This window comes from Alosa alosa, chromosome 20 (assembly GCF_017589495.1).
Source record: "Alosa alosa isolate M-15738 ecotype Scorff River chromosome 20, AALO_Geno_1.1, whole genome shotgun sequence".
NCBI classification, from domain to species: domain Eukaryota; kingdom Metazoa; phylum Chordata; class Actinopteri; order Clupeiformes; family Clupeidae; genus Alosa; species Alosa alosa.
The window spans coordinates 9,305,807-9,322,898 of record NC_063208.1 but is presented as its reverse complement, the minus strand read 5'-3'; the positions used below and the strand labels follow the sequence as shown (position 1 = coordinate 9,322,898).

Here is a 17,092-nt window from a genome sequence, read left to right as displayed (position 1 = left end):
TTTGGTGTGCGGTTTTACAGTCACTTGTCACATTCAATGTCCTGGCCCCGCAGACTAAAAATAAGGGTTTTCCGTTTGATCAACATGCAGGCGTAAATAAGACGAAAAAGGTTTCACGCCTCTTTGCTTTCCTCAAACAGGTAGTGGGCGTCTTGATGCCTTCCCATTATAGCACCGTGTAGGCAGAATGACATGAAGTTAATCAATTTGAAGGCTGCCGCCGCTGCAGCAAGCTGTGGAACTGCCATAACATTATCAATGGAAATATCGAGGAGTGGTGGGAGGGAAGGGTTGATCGCAAAAACCTAAGTGGGAGAAATGGAGTGAGAATGGATCAGAGAGGAAAAACTGGGCTGGTTGCCTTGTCAGTGAGGCCATGATAAAGGTTAAACAAGCCTTGTGTGGTGTGTGTTTATTATATGCACTGTAACTGTGTACGTGTGTGTGCATGTAAGTGTGTATTCTTAACCATGTATTGCATGTCTGCATACTGTGTGTTTGTGTGTGTGTGTTTGTGTAGTGTGTGTGTGTGGTGTGCGTATGCATGTGAGAGCAAGTGTCTCTGCGTAGTGTATTTGTGTAGCGTGTTTGTGTAGCATGCGTGTGTGTGTGTGTGTGTGTGTGTGTGTGTATGTGTGCATGTGTGAGCAAGTGTCTCTGCATTCAGGGTGAATAGTTGGCACCAATGAGGAAGCTAACTTGGCAGCGACACCGCAAGAGCGCGAGTCTTTTTCAGCTGTTCTACTCATCAAGCTGAGAGAGAGAGAGTGGGAAAGAGAGGGAGAGAGAGAGGGAGCGAGTGTGTAGACTACTAAGAGGGACCTGGATGAATAAGTACATTTGGTATGTAATACAAAAATAAAGGGGAAAGTGTGTAGTGATCTAAGAGTTGTACCAAAGAAGCATGGATGATTCTATGGCCTGGACAGACATAGACATCTGATACAGAGAACTGCAGCTCTTAAACACTTAAAGTGCCATAGATTGCCTCAGAGCGGGAGAAGGGGGGAGCAATGTTGGAGAGAGTTGAATGAGGGGTGTTGATGCATACAGGCTTAAGTAATGGATCATCTGTACCTCAAAGCATTGACACTAACATACTCAAACTCACCGGCAGCGGGATGGCAAGGCTGGGCTAGCCTGGGAGGGGGTACACTTAGGGACAAATTCAGTGGAGAATTCAAAGGGAGGGAGGGAGGGAGGAAGGGAGGGAGAAAAAGAGGAATGGAGGGAGGGAATGAGGGAGTGCAAAGAGGGAGGAGGAGGAGGAGAAATAATGTCATTACTAAAGGCATTTGACAAGACTGGCAGATGCAGATTTGACAAATTTCCTACGCTGAAGCAGCAGACCAACAGCTTCTAAGAGCACAGCGGACATCAATCAGACACTGAAGACAGGCCATTGCAGAACCCCGCAGAGCCTTGTTCCGTTTCACCTGCAGTAGATTCAGGTGGAGAACAGAGAACATTGAGTGGAAAACTCACCCACTTATGGATGCAAACAGGAACTGATCAGAAGAGTGAATATTGCAAGATTACAAGAAAAAAATCAGCCTCCAAGAAAACATGACTGTGAGTGTCTAATTTAATTCCAGGAATTGGGAAAAGTATGTTCTGTGAGAGGGGGTAGGCTACCTAAAACCTGAGACAAGTGTTTAGTTATTTTTGCATTTTATATCTTGGGGATCAAACACCAGGGACCTAAAATACAAGAAAAACAATTGAAAGGTAATGGTTTGTTGTTATCAACAAAATATGAATCATCAGGTACTATTGTCATCAGACGTGCATGTCACTGTGTACTAAATCTTAGTATTTCTTAATAGTGTTAGTGTACTTATAATGTACTTATTATTACTATATGTTGTTATTTAAAGGCATTAGCTGTAGAGCTAAATGTAGGGTTAGTATTACTGACGGACCTCTAATAATATGCACTTGCTTTACAAAATCAGAATCAGAATCGCTTATTGCCAAGGCTTTTTTTTACACAAGAAAAAAAGCAAAGAATTTGACTTGGTAAAAAACTGTTGCAAGCATAAAAATATTACTATTTCAAAGTTACTAGTAAACTTCATTCATCAATTTATGTCAATCCTTTGTCACTGCAGTGCCATTTGTCAGTTATAGAAAAAATAAAAAAATGGCTTTTTAATTTATAGTAATATAAAACATTAATACTAACATAATGTGGTATAATATGATATAACATCATAATAAATGATAATATAATATAATATAATATAATATAATATAATTCATATGAAAAACTTCTTTAAGTGAAATTCTTTAACTAAGCTGTATTTTATTTATCTATTTTTTTTTTAAATAATCAATATTACATTCATAATGTGGCAGTGCTGCACGTTACTCCCCGTAACTATTTATTCATTCTTTTATATTTCAAATATTTCACCAGACCACGGAAAGATGGCTTTCAGAGGCCACACATGACACACATACAGTAGATGCCGTCCAAAATCGAACTTGTCTGTCCACTGTGTCCGCAGTGTTTCCGTCATCACCAAACAGGTGGGAGAGAAGCCACTTATGCAACGGAGTCTGTCTGCCCTCCGTGTGTGGTGACACCATTCTACACAGCGTTAGCACTCATCACTAGTGGCCCTCTAGCTAATATACAGCTCATTGCAAACTCCCAGCAGAGGCATGCAGGCGAGTCTGCATCATCAGCACAGGTCAAGGAGAAAAGAAAACACACTAATGAAAATGGGAAGGAATGAGGAACTGTAGACTTATCTTATATTGTATACAACTAGATACAACTGTAGATGTGCAAACACCACATACATTAAAAATAACTATCAAATGTGCAAAAGTGCTCGAATCCCCATCAAACAGGTAAAGTCCAACATAAATATCTTTTTTTTATATGTATATAAATTAATACATTGGTAGACAACAAGGATTGGCGAATGGCCAACAATTTTCATCAGTGGATTCTCTCTGTAGATATCTCTCCTGCCTAATGACAGCCAGCCTCAGTGGAGTGGTCACTCTGGTGCAATCTAGAGGCCTCTGAAGTCAGGGGCCAGGCAAGGAGTGAGAGTGTTACATAACTCCATTGGGGATCCCAAATCCAGCCCAGTTTTAGTAAGTCTGAGGGGGCTTAGTCCAGAGGGGCGCCAGGAGCTCATATGTCCATCACCATGGCATCTGTCTGGGTTCCTCTCGCTCTCGTGGATGCTCCACTTGCACACAACATGCAGCAGAGTAATGTCATGAATCACTTGGTCATTGTTGGCTGTCAAATAAAATGGCTAATAGTGTCACTCTAACAGCCGTATCTACTTCGGTGGTAGTTAAACGTAAGGGTATGCACCTGACACTGAACTGACTGACAACTCTTTCTTCTTGTGTCGGTCATCTTGGTCTTTCTTCTCTTATTTTTACTCTCACCTCACGTTCTCTGGCAATTCTTCTTCTTCTTCTTTTTTTTCTTGTCTTCTTCTTCTTCTTCTTCTTCTTCTTCTTCAGACTGCCAGCAGGTGTTTGGATGAGCTTTGTCACCTCACTGCCCAGTCTCTGGTGTCTCTTGAGACCTCAGAGCACTTCAAGATCATCAAGCTCCTGGGTGAAGGCTCATATGGCCAAGTCAAACTGGCGGTCCATAAGAAAAGGGGTAAGAGAAGAATCATCAAGATCATCCAGGGGTTAAAGTGGGGACGATACATACCTCAGATAAAATAATAAATATATTCTTTCATACCAATGATATGGTGCGATTATATTGTTAAAATAAATGGTGAGTTAATTTTTTCGCGTGTACAGAGGAGACCAAGGAGCTAGCACTTCTTGTCCAAAAAGTATTGCTACACCACAATACTCAACATGTTGTCCAACGGTGAACGGTCATTTTTCCCCGTTGCACCGACACTGGATTGTAGGGTTCCCCCACCTGGCAAATCCCACTTTAACCACTGCTTATACTCACCTTCCATTAACCAGAATGGAACAGGTCTTTGATTAACTGAAATCATCTTCTGTTCTTCACAATGCATATGATTTCTGTCTTTTCCTTGATGGATGAAGGAACTCCCATGGCGCTGAAGTTTTTCCCTCGGGAGTCGACAGGTCTCCTCGGCTTCCTGAGGGAGTACAACCTCTCGCTGGCCTTCTGTTCCCATCCATCGCTGACCTCTGCGCTGGGGATTGCCTTCTCCACACCAACACACTACGTCTTCGCTCAGCAACCCAGTCTCTATGGCGACCTGTTTGATGTCATTGTGCCTGATGTGAGTGGTTGTTGTTTGACATACCCCAGTGGGGCATCCACTAGTAGCTGTCTGCTTATCCCAGCAGAAATACCTCCAGATATGATTTCAAAACATTTGAACTGCCATAGAGTCAGCTAGGGATTGTGGGATGTGTAGTGTGTGAGTCAGCTGGAGATTATTGGATGTGTAATGTGTGAGTGTGTGAGGGCTGGGGCAAGTTTTGGGTGATGTTTGTGTGCATGTTACAAGTGTGAAGGATGATTGTACTTATCTGTTGGTTTACCTGAAAAGTGACAGTAGCTGTGTTGATTGGATTGAATACAAAAGATAAGCAATGGCAGCCAATCAGGCGTTTCGTAGGTATACTTGTAGGTATGAATGCAAAGGTTAACTGTACGTACCTGTTTACAGGAGGGTGTGGATGAGGACTGTGCTCAGCGGGTGGCGTCCCAGATCAGCGGTGCCCTTTCCCACCTCCACCGTCTAGGCTTCGTCCACCGCGACCTCAAGCCTGAAAACATCTTCTTGTGCGACCGCGAGTGCCGTTGGGTCAAGCTGGGCGACTTTGGCATGGCGAAGGCCCGAGGGGTGCAGGCGCCCTGCGTCTGGTACAGCTCCCCGTACTGCACACCCGAGGCCGAGATCGCCCGCGACACCGACCCGCCGACCAAGCGACACCGACGCCCCTCTGGACGAGAACGGAAACCCCGTGGAGGTGAAGAAGAAGAGCCGCGTCATGGTGACGGTGGAGCCCAGCACGGACACCTGGGCACTGGGCATGCTCATCTACGCCCTGCTGACCGGCATGACGCCCTGGGGCGAGACGTCCTCCGACAACCTGGGCTACGTGAGGTACAAGGAGTGGGCCGAGCAGGCAAGCGAGCACCCGAGAGACGCGAACGACACGAACGACGACTGTGACGATGGACAGGTGAACGGACAGACAGACAGTGACGCCAACGACAGCAACAACAACAACAACAACAACAACAACAACAACAACGTTGCGCCACAGTTCTCGCGCTTCACGCCACTGGCCTGCTCACTGTTTCTGCTGCTGCTTCACCCCCAGGCGGCACGGCGAGGGAGCGTCCAGGAGGTGGAGAGCTTCCTGGGGAGGTCGTGGCTGAAGGACGAGGACAGGAGACAGAGGGAGGGAGCAGCGGCCAACCGCAAGCAGAGAGAGATCATGGACGCCGGGAAAGAGACCGAGAGAGCTGAGAGCAGGGACAGATAAAATACGGAGGACTCCATTAACTCAAGCACTTGCCGTAAAAACTACCAATTTCCACCCCTTTCATTGAAAATTAGACATCAATGATGTTTTAAGTATAAGTATAAGTATAAATACTTTTTTGATCCCGTGAGGGAAATTTGGTCTCTGCATTTAACCCAATCGGTGAATTAGTGAAACACAAACAGCACACAGTGAGGTGAAGCACACACTAATCCCGGCGCAGTGAGCTGCCTGCTTCAACAGCGGCACTCGGGGAGCAGTGAGGGGTTAGGTGCCTTGCTCAAGGGCTCGAACCGGCAACCCTCCGGTTACAAGTCCAGAGTGCTAACCAGTGGCCCACGGCTGCCCAAGTTTTTAAAACTTCAAAATAATATTTGATTGATGAACCTTACATTTGTCAGTAAGTATAAGTATATATACTCTTTTGAGTATAGTATATATTTTGAGTATACAGTAGCTATAATGTGCAGAACAAAATCTGGTTTGGTTCTTAACTGCCTAAAATATCCGATTTTGTTTACCGTGCTCGGCTGTTTGGTGCTGGGCTGGTGGGTGCCCTATTTCCACCCACCCACTCACTCAACACATCAGTGGTTAGACCAGGGATTCTTGCTGCAAAATCAAAATTCCACTAAAGCTCCAAGCGGTTTTGTTTGCCTTACAACACTGTTTACAGCTCTTCGAATTACTTCGAATTACTGTATAATGACTTATGGGGTGGGCGCTTGTGTTTCTAGGAATCCACCGTTTTGGTTTGTATTGAAATTACACAAACATGTAAAAGGGTGAAAATGGGAACTTTCCGATAATTATGTTGCATATTAGTCAGACTACTGCAGAAGGTTAAAGCTATTTTTGAATCTTTACAATGCACTTTGCACTAGACCAAATTCTATATTTATTATTGTGTACACCTGTAATAGGTTTGAAATATGTATGTATATAATAATAATAATAATAATAATAATAATAATAATACTTGCTTGTTTGGTTGTTTAGTTTTTCATTATAAAATAATTTTGATCTACTATATAGCATATATATTACAGTAGTATAGGTTTTCATGATCCAGACCAAAGGCATTTTCTTTAGATGGTGCTGATTGAGGACTTACATATTACACTCATTGCTTAAGGGAGCCGGTCTTTAAATTGCAACATTTTGTTGTTGTAATTGATACACAATGACAGTTTTTACTATTAGTAAGTTTAGTAGTTTTTACTACTACTTTACACCATAACAGAAGGATATTCCTGATTGTTTTTTCCTGATTTTTTGAACTGGATAGTTCTTAGAAAACTGTACTCATAAGACTAAATTTCAGTAGTCATGCACTTGATAATCCTGTTGTGTCTGTCATACTATATACCCATGATGTAGCTAAAGTGTTGTATATATTTATGCAAAGGTCTCAAATAAATAATCTCAGCTATATTTTGCTCTGGAATCATTGTAGCATCAGATGACCCACAGCTGTTTTTTCAAGGAGAGCAGAGCAGACTAAACTTATGCAACTTGTTTTCACTATTTCAGTGTTTTTTTAAGACGGGGGTTGTTTTACCCTCATTGAGAAGGACAGCAAGACACAGCTCAGCATTTTCTCTCTCTCTCTCTCTCACACACACACACACACACACACACACACACACACACACACACACACACACACACACACACACACACAACACACATAAACACACATACACACACATACAGACACACATAAACACACACACAAACACACACATAAACACACACACACACACACACACACACACACACACACACACACACACACACACACTTACAGACCCTTTCATCATGTTCTCCATGCAGCCTCAAACACATTTATAAATAGACCAACCTGACTTTACTACTTAGTGCAACTCATCATCACCCACAACCTGTCTCTCTCTATCACACATGCACGCAAGATCTCACACACACACACACACTCACACACACAAACACACACACACACACACACACACACACACACACACACATAGATACACACTCTAACCTACATAGATTTCCCACCAACACACACACACATACACACACCCACACACAGAAAGACAAACCCACACACATTCACACAAGTTCACACACACATATGCACAGGCATAGATACACACTGCAACCTACATAGATTACCCACCAACACACACTTACACAGACACACACATTCACATACACACACACACACACACACACACACACACACACACACACACACACATACACTTGCATGTTTCCCAGCGCTGTGTGCCTATTCAGAGCCAAACCCACTGAGATGTAGAAGGCCTCTGGGGCGTGTGTGTGTATGGCCTGTGTGTGTGGAGACACGTGTTGGCTTGTCTTTTGTGATTCATGTGTGGGAGGCCAGCTTATACACTACACCCCTTTCTTCAGAAAGAGCGCTAAGAAAAGTCCTGTTCAGGCCACAGCCAAAGCACAAAGCTCTGCATGTGATCTGTATCCAGTGTCAGATCTGGAAGTGAAACAGGACAGCACACAAGGCGCTTTAGTGATCCCTAATCTTTTACTCTGTATGACCTCAAAGCTGCAATCCATGACCCGAACTCTTTGGTCAGATTCCTCAAAGTCTTCTAGTTGTCTGTTCAGCGTTTGCTGTCAAAAAGACTCGTGCACTCGTGTATTGGCTGTGCGCGAATGGGAAAGAACCCCAGTGGCTGGGCCTGAGCCATGAATGATCCCAGACGATCAATACACGTGCCTCCGCAGCATGGAAGCAACGGGTGTAATTGCATAGGCTGTGGAGTGTAAATATACCAACAACCTTTGCATAAACTAAACTGAATCGCTAACTGTGTCTTTAATTGAAGGTGTGGGTTTTTGAACATTCTAGCATAAGATTCCGTTCCGCAACAATTCAAGGTTCTAAAATTCTATGTTGAATCCAATGAACCCTGATATTCTTTATAACGTTAATTTTCCAACATTCGCGTCACGGTCACACCAGTGTGACGGTACACCTTTAAGGGTTAACACATAAACATACAAAGAGTCAACATACACATAGGCTATAAGTTAAAGAATACCCACAATATGAAGCTGTGCTGAGCTGTGCTGACCTGTGCATAGTGATGATGTAGTATGATGCAGTGCACTACGCACCATACAAACAAGCAGGCCTTGAGTGTCATTACTACGGCATGGATCCTCAGGGGCCTTGTATGAGCACCAGAGGATAGACGAGCCCAATATAACTGTCCTGAAATCCAATCCGTATCAAATGTTATTGGGACAAGCTTTCATGATAATCGCTCTTAAGAACCAGGAGCTCATGGTGCTTTGCTTTTGCAATGAGCAATCAGTGCGTTCCTTCCATTGTTGTTGATTAGTGATGCTAGCGGTGTGAAACACACACGTACACACACACACACACACACGCACTCACACACACACACACACACACACACTCACACACACACACACACACACACACACACACACACACACAACACAACTGACATGCACACTCTCTCATGAACACACAATCGATTGGCAGAAACAAAAAGAGACAGAGAAGATGGTGATCTAGAAAGAGAGAAAGCCCACCTGGCTAAGACAAGAAGCATCTGACATTACAGACCCCATTTACACAGCTGTCGCGATAGAAAGATCACACATCACTGTTCAAAAATCCTCGAGTTTGGTGGTCTGGGCCAAAGACCGTAAATCACACTGCTCGTTAACGGACAGACAGTTTAATTAGTGTGTTATGAGTGTGAAAAGGAGAAGAGAGGGTGTATGGGAAGTAGGGTCAGATAAACTGTTCCCACCTGCAACTGGCTCCTGACATTTCATCTGATATGGATCATTTAGACTGGGACATGCCAGCCTGAGCATACCAAAGTGTGTGTGTGTGTGTGTGTGTGTGTGTGTGTGTATCTGTTTTATGTCTCCATTACATGTTACACTGTCTATCTAAGGAAGAAAGGGAGAGATTGTAGGATCTGCCAATCTGCCATATTAACTTATCAACGTATTGATCAACTGAAGACTATGGTCTCCACTTCTACTGCCTCAATGCAATTTGATTGATGGCTACTTCATAAGGTTACATGGGGTTTTAGAGGTCTCCTTGGGCAGTCTCCAAGAATCTATCAAATGCAATTTATCTTGAAATGTTATTCAGCCCATATAACTATTTTGATGTGCTTTGCAAACATGAGGAAGACCATAAATATATATATATATATATACATATATTGTGGTCATATTCAAAGCGCAGCAGATTCATATAAGCTTCTTGAAAATAGTGACCTGATTTGAATGTTATGTACTGTATGCTGTACTGTATACTATATGTGTAGTGTTAAAGTTCAGGTTGATTGTATTATTTAATTTGTTAAAAGTCAATGTTGAGTGTACTTCTATATTTTTGGTACCATTCTTCAAGGAGTGATCCGTTCAGTGTGTAATGGTTAATGGAAGCCCCTTGGTAAATGGTAGATCTATTTTGGCGGGCATGTGCTTGTAGAATTCAAATGAACTGACACTTGTTGAGCAAGACAGGAGTTGAACCAACTTAACAACCCTTAACCTTGGACAAACCAATATTGCACACACAGGTCCAGGATGTTGAACCGCCATTTTAACAAGTTCTATGCTACAGTATATGGCAGCATTTCCTCTCTGAAGAGGAAGTCATGTAGCACTGATAGATGGCATCAGTTGGAGGAGGCTAGTGGCATCTGGACCTGTCTTCATTTTCTTCTTCTCTCTCTCCCTTTCTCTCTCTCTGTGTGTATGTGTGTGTTTATGAGTTGCCTGCATGTTCTGAGTGGTTGCTTATCATAGAGATGACACTGTTATGAATCTGCTTTGACACTCTGTCATATTTAAAATAGACATAATTGGATGGGATTTCCATTCCAGGGGGTGTTTGGATGTTGTTTGTTGTCTCAAGTCTTGTAGATGGGATGCCATGTCATGCTCTCCCTGTTCTCTAAATTTACAACACTAGTTGACTTTTTCCCAAATTTTTTCTTGAATTTCCCCTGGGGATCAATAAAGTATCTATCTATCTATCTAAATTTTGTTTTTATTGTTTTCTTGACATAACAACATATGAAAACAATACACAATGTAGACTTGGCAAAGTACACCCCCACACACACACACTACCCAGATAGCAACACTGAAATGAATCATTACAACTTGAATGACTTTTTTGAATGAATGGTTTTCTTTTAGGGAAATTTAACTAAATATATTTAGACTTCTGTATCTCTTAAAGGCACACTATGCAGGTTTTTTAGCTTAATATGCAAGTTTTTAAGCTTAATTTACCTTCATTTAACAGCTTCAGAGTCATTGGGATGGTTATATTACTTTTTTTGGGTTGAATTGTGGCCGTCTCGCTTCCCCCTAGCGCATGTGAGCGGAAAAACCACCCTTGCAACTGTGGGCCGGCGGGCCGACGGCCTTGGTGTCAGGAATTATAACGAGTGTAACGAATTGCTTTACTTCATTCAAATACACATACACGCCAGGCACCGGATAGAAAGAGGTAGCGATGGAGTTTCTCAGACATTTGTCATGACAGAGCCAGCAAAAAAGAAGCAAAAGCTGAGAAAACAGTAAGGAAACTGCCAATACTGCATAGTTTACCTTTAACCGTAAGTCCCATGCCACCAAAAGACAATGAATTTTGACTGAACTGTGACTTCTTTCAAATTAATCTTCAAGGGCCCTAAATTGAAAGTGCATTGTTATATAAACTTTATTACAGGCCCTAGACCCAACAGCAAGACATACAACATAAAACAAAAAGATACATAAACACATACAAACATACTCTGATTCATGAGACTCTTAACAAGCACCCATACCAATGTTTCCACAAATATGATTGATATCTGACCGAGCTGCACCTGGGGCTTGTGAGCATCATTATAATACAGTTTTTAGACTCATCAAGTCGGGACATGAACTTAAACATTAAGTTCCTCAAGAGAGCCTGTAAAGTGCTTAGCCCTGAGTCACAAAAGAGCTTACTTGCACTGCTACTCCTGGGCTTTTTTTTAGCAGTATCCTCAGGCAGTCATTATATGCCTTTCAACGTCAATGTCTTTCAACAGGCAAAACTATCTGTGAATTGCAGCTATGGTATACAGTAGCAATGTGGGAGCATTGAGCTGACCCATCAATGTTTGCGCTGAAAATCAATGGTTTTGGTAAATGTTTTTGCCTCGTTATTAAATCAGTTTTAGTTTGACTTAAGACTTTGCACTTTGCCCATCGTTCCAATTAGGGCCCTATATTATATTTCAGTCCCAATTTAGTTGCTGTTGTTCACTTCAGACCGTCAACCCCCCCTGCTGTAGACATCTCCAGCCTTGGTTGAGATGACACGATGAGTGATGACTGTTGACTGATGAGGGGGTAAATAGACCGTCCAGGGCTTCATCTTAAGGGCCACCACACTTGCCCACATTTGGACTCCTCGGGACTGACAACAGGTCAGGATGGGGCTCGGAGTCAGCAGTCGTTTCTCCCCCCCATTCCCTCCGGCCAGACCTGCTGATACGCCTGGCAAAGAACCAGGACACCGCGTCCCCTAAAACCCGACGAAGGACTGTGGCGAATCCGGCCGCAGAGGTGAGAGCCAGGGAGATTGCGGGAGAGGAGGGGGTTTGGTGGGGGGTATGGCTCGTGATTTAGAGTATGGGCCGAGATCCACTGTTTACCGTGACGAAATGAACACTGCAGATCGAAAATAGACCGCGGAGCCGTTTATTACCCTGGCGCGGCTATCATCACCTACAGCAAAATACACACTTGTGTGGGATGTGCGCACACACACACACACACACACACACACACACACACACACACACACACACACACACACACACAAAACACACGTATGCACAGAAATATGGAACTGCTATAGGTTACCATACAGCACAGCCCATGCCCCTCAGGTGAATAAATCACATTTTCCCAAAGAGCTCGCTGTAATGGAGGCAGAAAGTGCCGACATACCAACCTCTTGGAAATATCCAGAGAATGCTCTGGTGTTGGATGCAACACTGACCGTAACTCATGTGTAATGGCTAGAATGGGGTATGGTAATGTGCCCCCACGGGGAAGACTGGAGAGACTCCGGCAGAGAGAGGGACTAGATGGATGACTAGGGCAACAAAGACAGGAATGGAACAGAGACACAGAGAAATGAGAAAATATCTGTAAAACCTCAGAGAACCTCAAAGAAATAGATAGATAGATAGATAGATAGATAGATAGATACTGTAGATAGATAGATAGATAGATAGATAGATAGATAGATAGATAGATAGATAGATAATAGATAGATAGATAGATAGATAGATAGATAGATAATAGATAGATAGATAGATAGATAGATAGATAGATAGATAGATAGATAGATAGATACTGTAGATAGATAGATAGATAGATATATAGATAGATAGATAAATAGATAGATAATAGATAGATAGATAGATAGATTGATATAGATAGAAATGACAGAAAAGAACCGAAAAACCTCAGAGAACCTGAGGTTCACCTTTACCATTTAATCTTTATTCATGCCAATAATGCACATGGCTTTGAGATGGATTTCAGAAGACGAGACAGATTTGCAGACGCAGAGGCGGACAGAGACGTATAAATTGAGAGCTTTATATGAGTGACCTGATGAGGTTTTACAGCTTGTCCCAATGCCACCAAGTGACTCTGCTGGCAGCCTCCATAATGGAGTGCTGACCCAACCAGCATCCGAGGGTCTTCTGTCTTGGCCTCTGGCCAGAAAGCTGAGATGGACAGAAAGAGAGGCTGTGTGTGTGCGTGCGTGCGTGTGCAGGGTTGGGTTAGATTACTTTGAAATGTAATCCATTACTGACTACAAATTACATGGCAATTTTTGTAATCAGTAACATAATCAGTTGGATTGGCAAAAATATGTAACGTAATCTGATTACTTTAGGATTACTTTTAGATGACTTCAATTAATATGACCATTAAGTAAAAGACACCACGACAGAATTGATGAAAGAATTCTCATTCTATTTTCCTCCACTCTTCTCCAAACATGCACAACTCAGCTTAACCTTTATAAGGGCACACCTGGACAAAGAATTTAGCTTTCGCTGGATTTTTTTGACCCAGGGACATGGCCTGAGATTGGCATAAAAAGAGAGAGAGAGAGAGAGAGAGCATGAGGGTGCAGCAGGACAGTATGAAGTGTGTGAAAGAGAGAGAAAGAGAGAAAGAGAGAGCATGAGGGTGTATCAGGACAGTAGGAGATGTGTAAAAGAGAGAGAAAGAGAGAGAGAGAGCATGAGGGTGCAGCAGGACAATAGATGTGTGAAAGAGAGAGAAAGAGAGAGAGAGAGAGCGCATGAGGGTGCAGCAGGACAATAGATGTGTGAAAGAGAGAGAAAGAGAGAGAATCGGAGCAGAGATGAGAGAGAGTGTTGAGCCAGGGTGAGAGAGAGTGTTGGAGTGTTTTGATCCCTTTAGCATCTTTCAGTACTTACATCTGCTCAGTATGTGCATCTCCTAGGTGCATCTCCATGGAGAATCTGCTGAGACATCTCTCCTGCAGCCTGTGCTCTGGCATGGTGAAGTTGGATGAGAATGTACAGAACATATACAGACAGAGAAGCTGCACATCCAGATGGTCGATTAATCTCTCTGAGAAATGTTGCCAGATCAGCTGAGATTCAGCGATGTCAGCATTTGAAAGGGAAAGTTACCAAAAAAACTGTTGTGTGAAAAATTAAGGCAAAGTTGCAGAAAATGCACCGTCAGAGGTATAGAAGTTTGTGCCAGAAATCATTTTGTATGCTTAACTGTTAAAGTGTCCCCCCTTTTAAAGATACAATAACCTAACCAGTTCCTTAACCAGTGGTACACTGCAAGTGTGCTACATAATTTAACTGGCTTCATTATGGCTTCAATCAGGTTTCTGTTTTACTAGTTGCAAGACGATATTAAATTTATAGATTTTATTGAATTATATCCACTATTTGAAAAAAAAATGCAATATGATGCATATAGTAGGTCTATAGTCTGATTTAGAGACAGCACTAACTCTGTGGAATGTGTGTAGGTTTATCTTTAATAGACACTGCACAAAGTCAGTAAATACAAAGTCAAATATCCCCGTTTTCAGACCTTTTCATCCTGTAGCACAGTTGTGTAAGCATTTAATTTACAGGGGGATTTCCACCACAGAAATCACCATACTCCTTTCCTTTAAAATGGCTTTGGGTGAGACAGAGAGAGAGCGAGAGAAAGAGACAGAGAGAGAGAGAGAGGGAGAGAGAGAGAGAGAGAACAGAGAACAACGTCCTTCTCCGAAAGTTAGGCTATAATTAGGGCGACGGTCAAAGACAACCTCAGCGGTTAATGATGTCAGCAGTGTGAGGCTTTGTCTCTTGCTGAACAAGGCCCCGTCTGACCCACTCTTGTGGACCACTCCCAGCAAACTCTCCTGGGCTCTCCCCCAGAAAGCCGCTGCGCTCTGGCCAGCCGCGAACATAATAGAACCCATCCCACATGCATTTGAAACGCTTCATTTGCTTAAACACAGTGGCTCTTAATCTCCCTCTCACCCTATAGTTGTCCAATACCCTGGATAGATAGATCGATAAATAGATATATAAGTTAACTTTATTAATGTATCTATCTAGTTATTTTATATTTCATGTAGCCTAATTATTTCATGTTTGTTTCTTTCTGTGATAATGATGAATAATCATATCATCAATCTACTGTACGCTATTTGGAAGCCAGGTTTACAAGGGAGGATTGTAAGGTCTTGATCGGTCACCTTACCACAGAAGTAGTTCACGGGGTTAGAATAATGTTGCTCCTTCCAGCACTTGGCCTTTGGTCACATGTAAATAGTTACAACACTGCAGTTACCACAGCATTGTGGTTTTTGTGCAATGATAAACTGTTCTGTCAGACTGCCCTCTGCTGGTCTGGAATGGTATATGCAACAGAACTACTCTTCGAGTAGTTATCAGAGCGGCACTCTTCACTCTTTCAAAATGTACAGTAAAAACAAAATATATTTTCATAACCTAGTCACTCAAATATAGTATATTCAAACCTCTCTAAAAGGCCTTCATGCCCTACCATATGACGGTGATGGTTTGACTGACAAAAATGGCAGCTGATCCGTTGAGTAAACAGTTTTGTGTTTTTCTTCTTCTTGCTCTTAAGTTGTGCTTTGTGAAATAGCTGCACCTGCAGTAGGCTATAACTTATCAAGGTGTGCAGGCTCCCCTTTATCCTCTGTGAACCGTCTTTGTATAAAATCCACTTTGGTCAAGACTGGTCATTACCAAATTCATTGCATTTAAACAGGACAACTCCTTTCAGTACAGAGAGAGACTTGAGGACAATGCCAATGCAGGGTTTCACATATGAGTCTTTATTTTCCATGAGTATATGGTGTCAGCTGTAGATGAACTGGACAGCACGAGTGAAGAAGAGACTTTGTGCAGAGACCACTTCTTCCACTCTATGGTTGATGGACACAAACACCCAAAAGACACAAACTGCCTTCCCCAACATTTTGCATCTTGAATCCTCTTATAAATGTGACGTGTACTGCAGAACCCTCGCTTGGTCATGTGTCTGTGAGTAGCCTGCACGTTCAGAGAGATTGCTTACATTGCACACTGTACTGTACACAGTCAAAAACACAAAAATGTAAACAAACATCCATGATATTGCACTGATTTTAGCCTGTCCCATTCCACTGTTAAACCACTAAAGTCTTATCTGGTGTGCATGTGTATTCCCAATAGACACCTTATAGAGACCTCCAAAGAAATCACAGGATAGCAACATAATTACACTAACAATATTCTATGTATATTCACAATATCCTCCATGTGTGTAGATTTTCAGCTGCTACCCTGTGTTTTCTCTTGCCATTACATAGAAACTGGACAATGATATTTTATTTGAAAGAAACCCACTAAATGTCTACAGTAGTTGTGACATCACAGTGGAAACACTTAAGGGAATAATGAGTCAACACTTCCAACCACTAGAGGTCACTCTCATGTAAATTATGTTTTTCAAGAAATGGACACAGAAAACATGAAATCTAAATAAGCAACAAAGTACACTTGTGCTTTGAGCTCTTCCATCTTAATTCACAACACATGTTTGTTTGGTCAACATATACATATATGGACATATGATGCCCCTTCCCTTTTAACAGACAATCGATAAGATTACACTACATATTATTATTTAATTATCTCTTTTTCAGAGGTAACTCTTAAATACAGTAAATATAGGGGTTAAGCTCCTGCTGTGGAGGAAATGGCATAGCATAGAGACCTGGCTAGGAAGGAAATTGACAACGGTCAGACTAGTTTACTCTTACTGCTGAAGGTTTGAGGGTTTGCTGTAAAGGGTTGAGGATTCCCAGGGTGGATCGGATGGTCGTGGGAGGCGAGAGGTTGTGGGTAAGGCGGGGATCACATTAGCCAGCGGCAAGCGGCAGCGGCAAGCGTAACACAACGCTCAGACCATAATCATTTCTATCTCGTTCCTATGGTAACACAAGCGGTTTGCCTTAACTGACAATTGA

General features: G+C 42.5%; 1 protein-coding gene across 1 annotated transcript; it reads left to right on the top strand.

The window, feature by feature from the left end:
• The first annotated feature begins 1,243 nt into the window (after positions 1–1,243).
• Positions 1,244–5,634, top strand: si:ch211-171h4.3 (serine/threonine-protein kinase SBK1). Its single transcript, XM_048229089.1, is given in 5 exon segments — positions 1,244–1,572; positions 3,496–3,640; positions 4,051–4,253; positions 4,647–4,904; positions 4,906–5,634. Coding segments are annotated over 5 exon segments (1,179 nt in total). The 5' UTR covers positions 1,244–1,566; the 3' UTR covers positions 5,473–5,634.
• Positions 5,635–17,092: the final 11,458 nt, after the last annotated feature.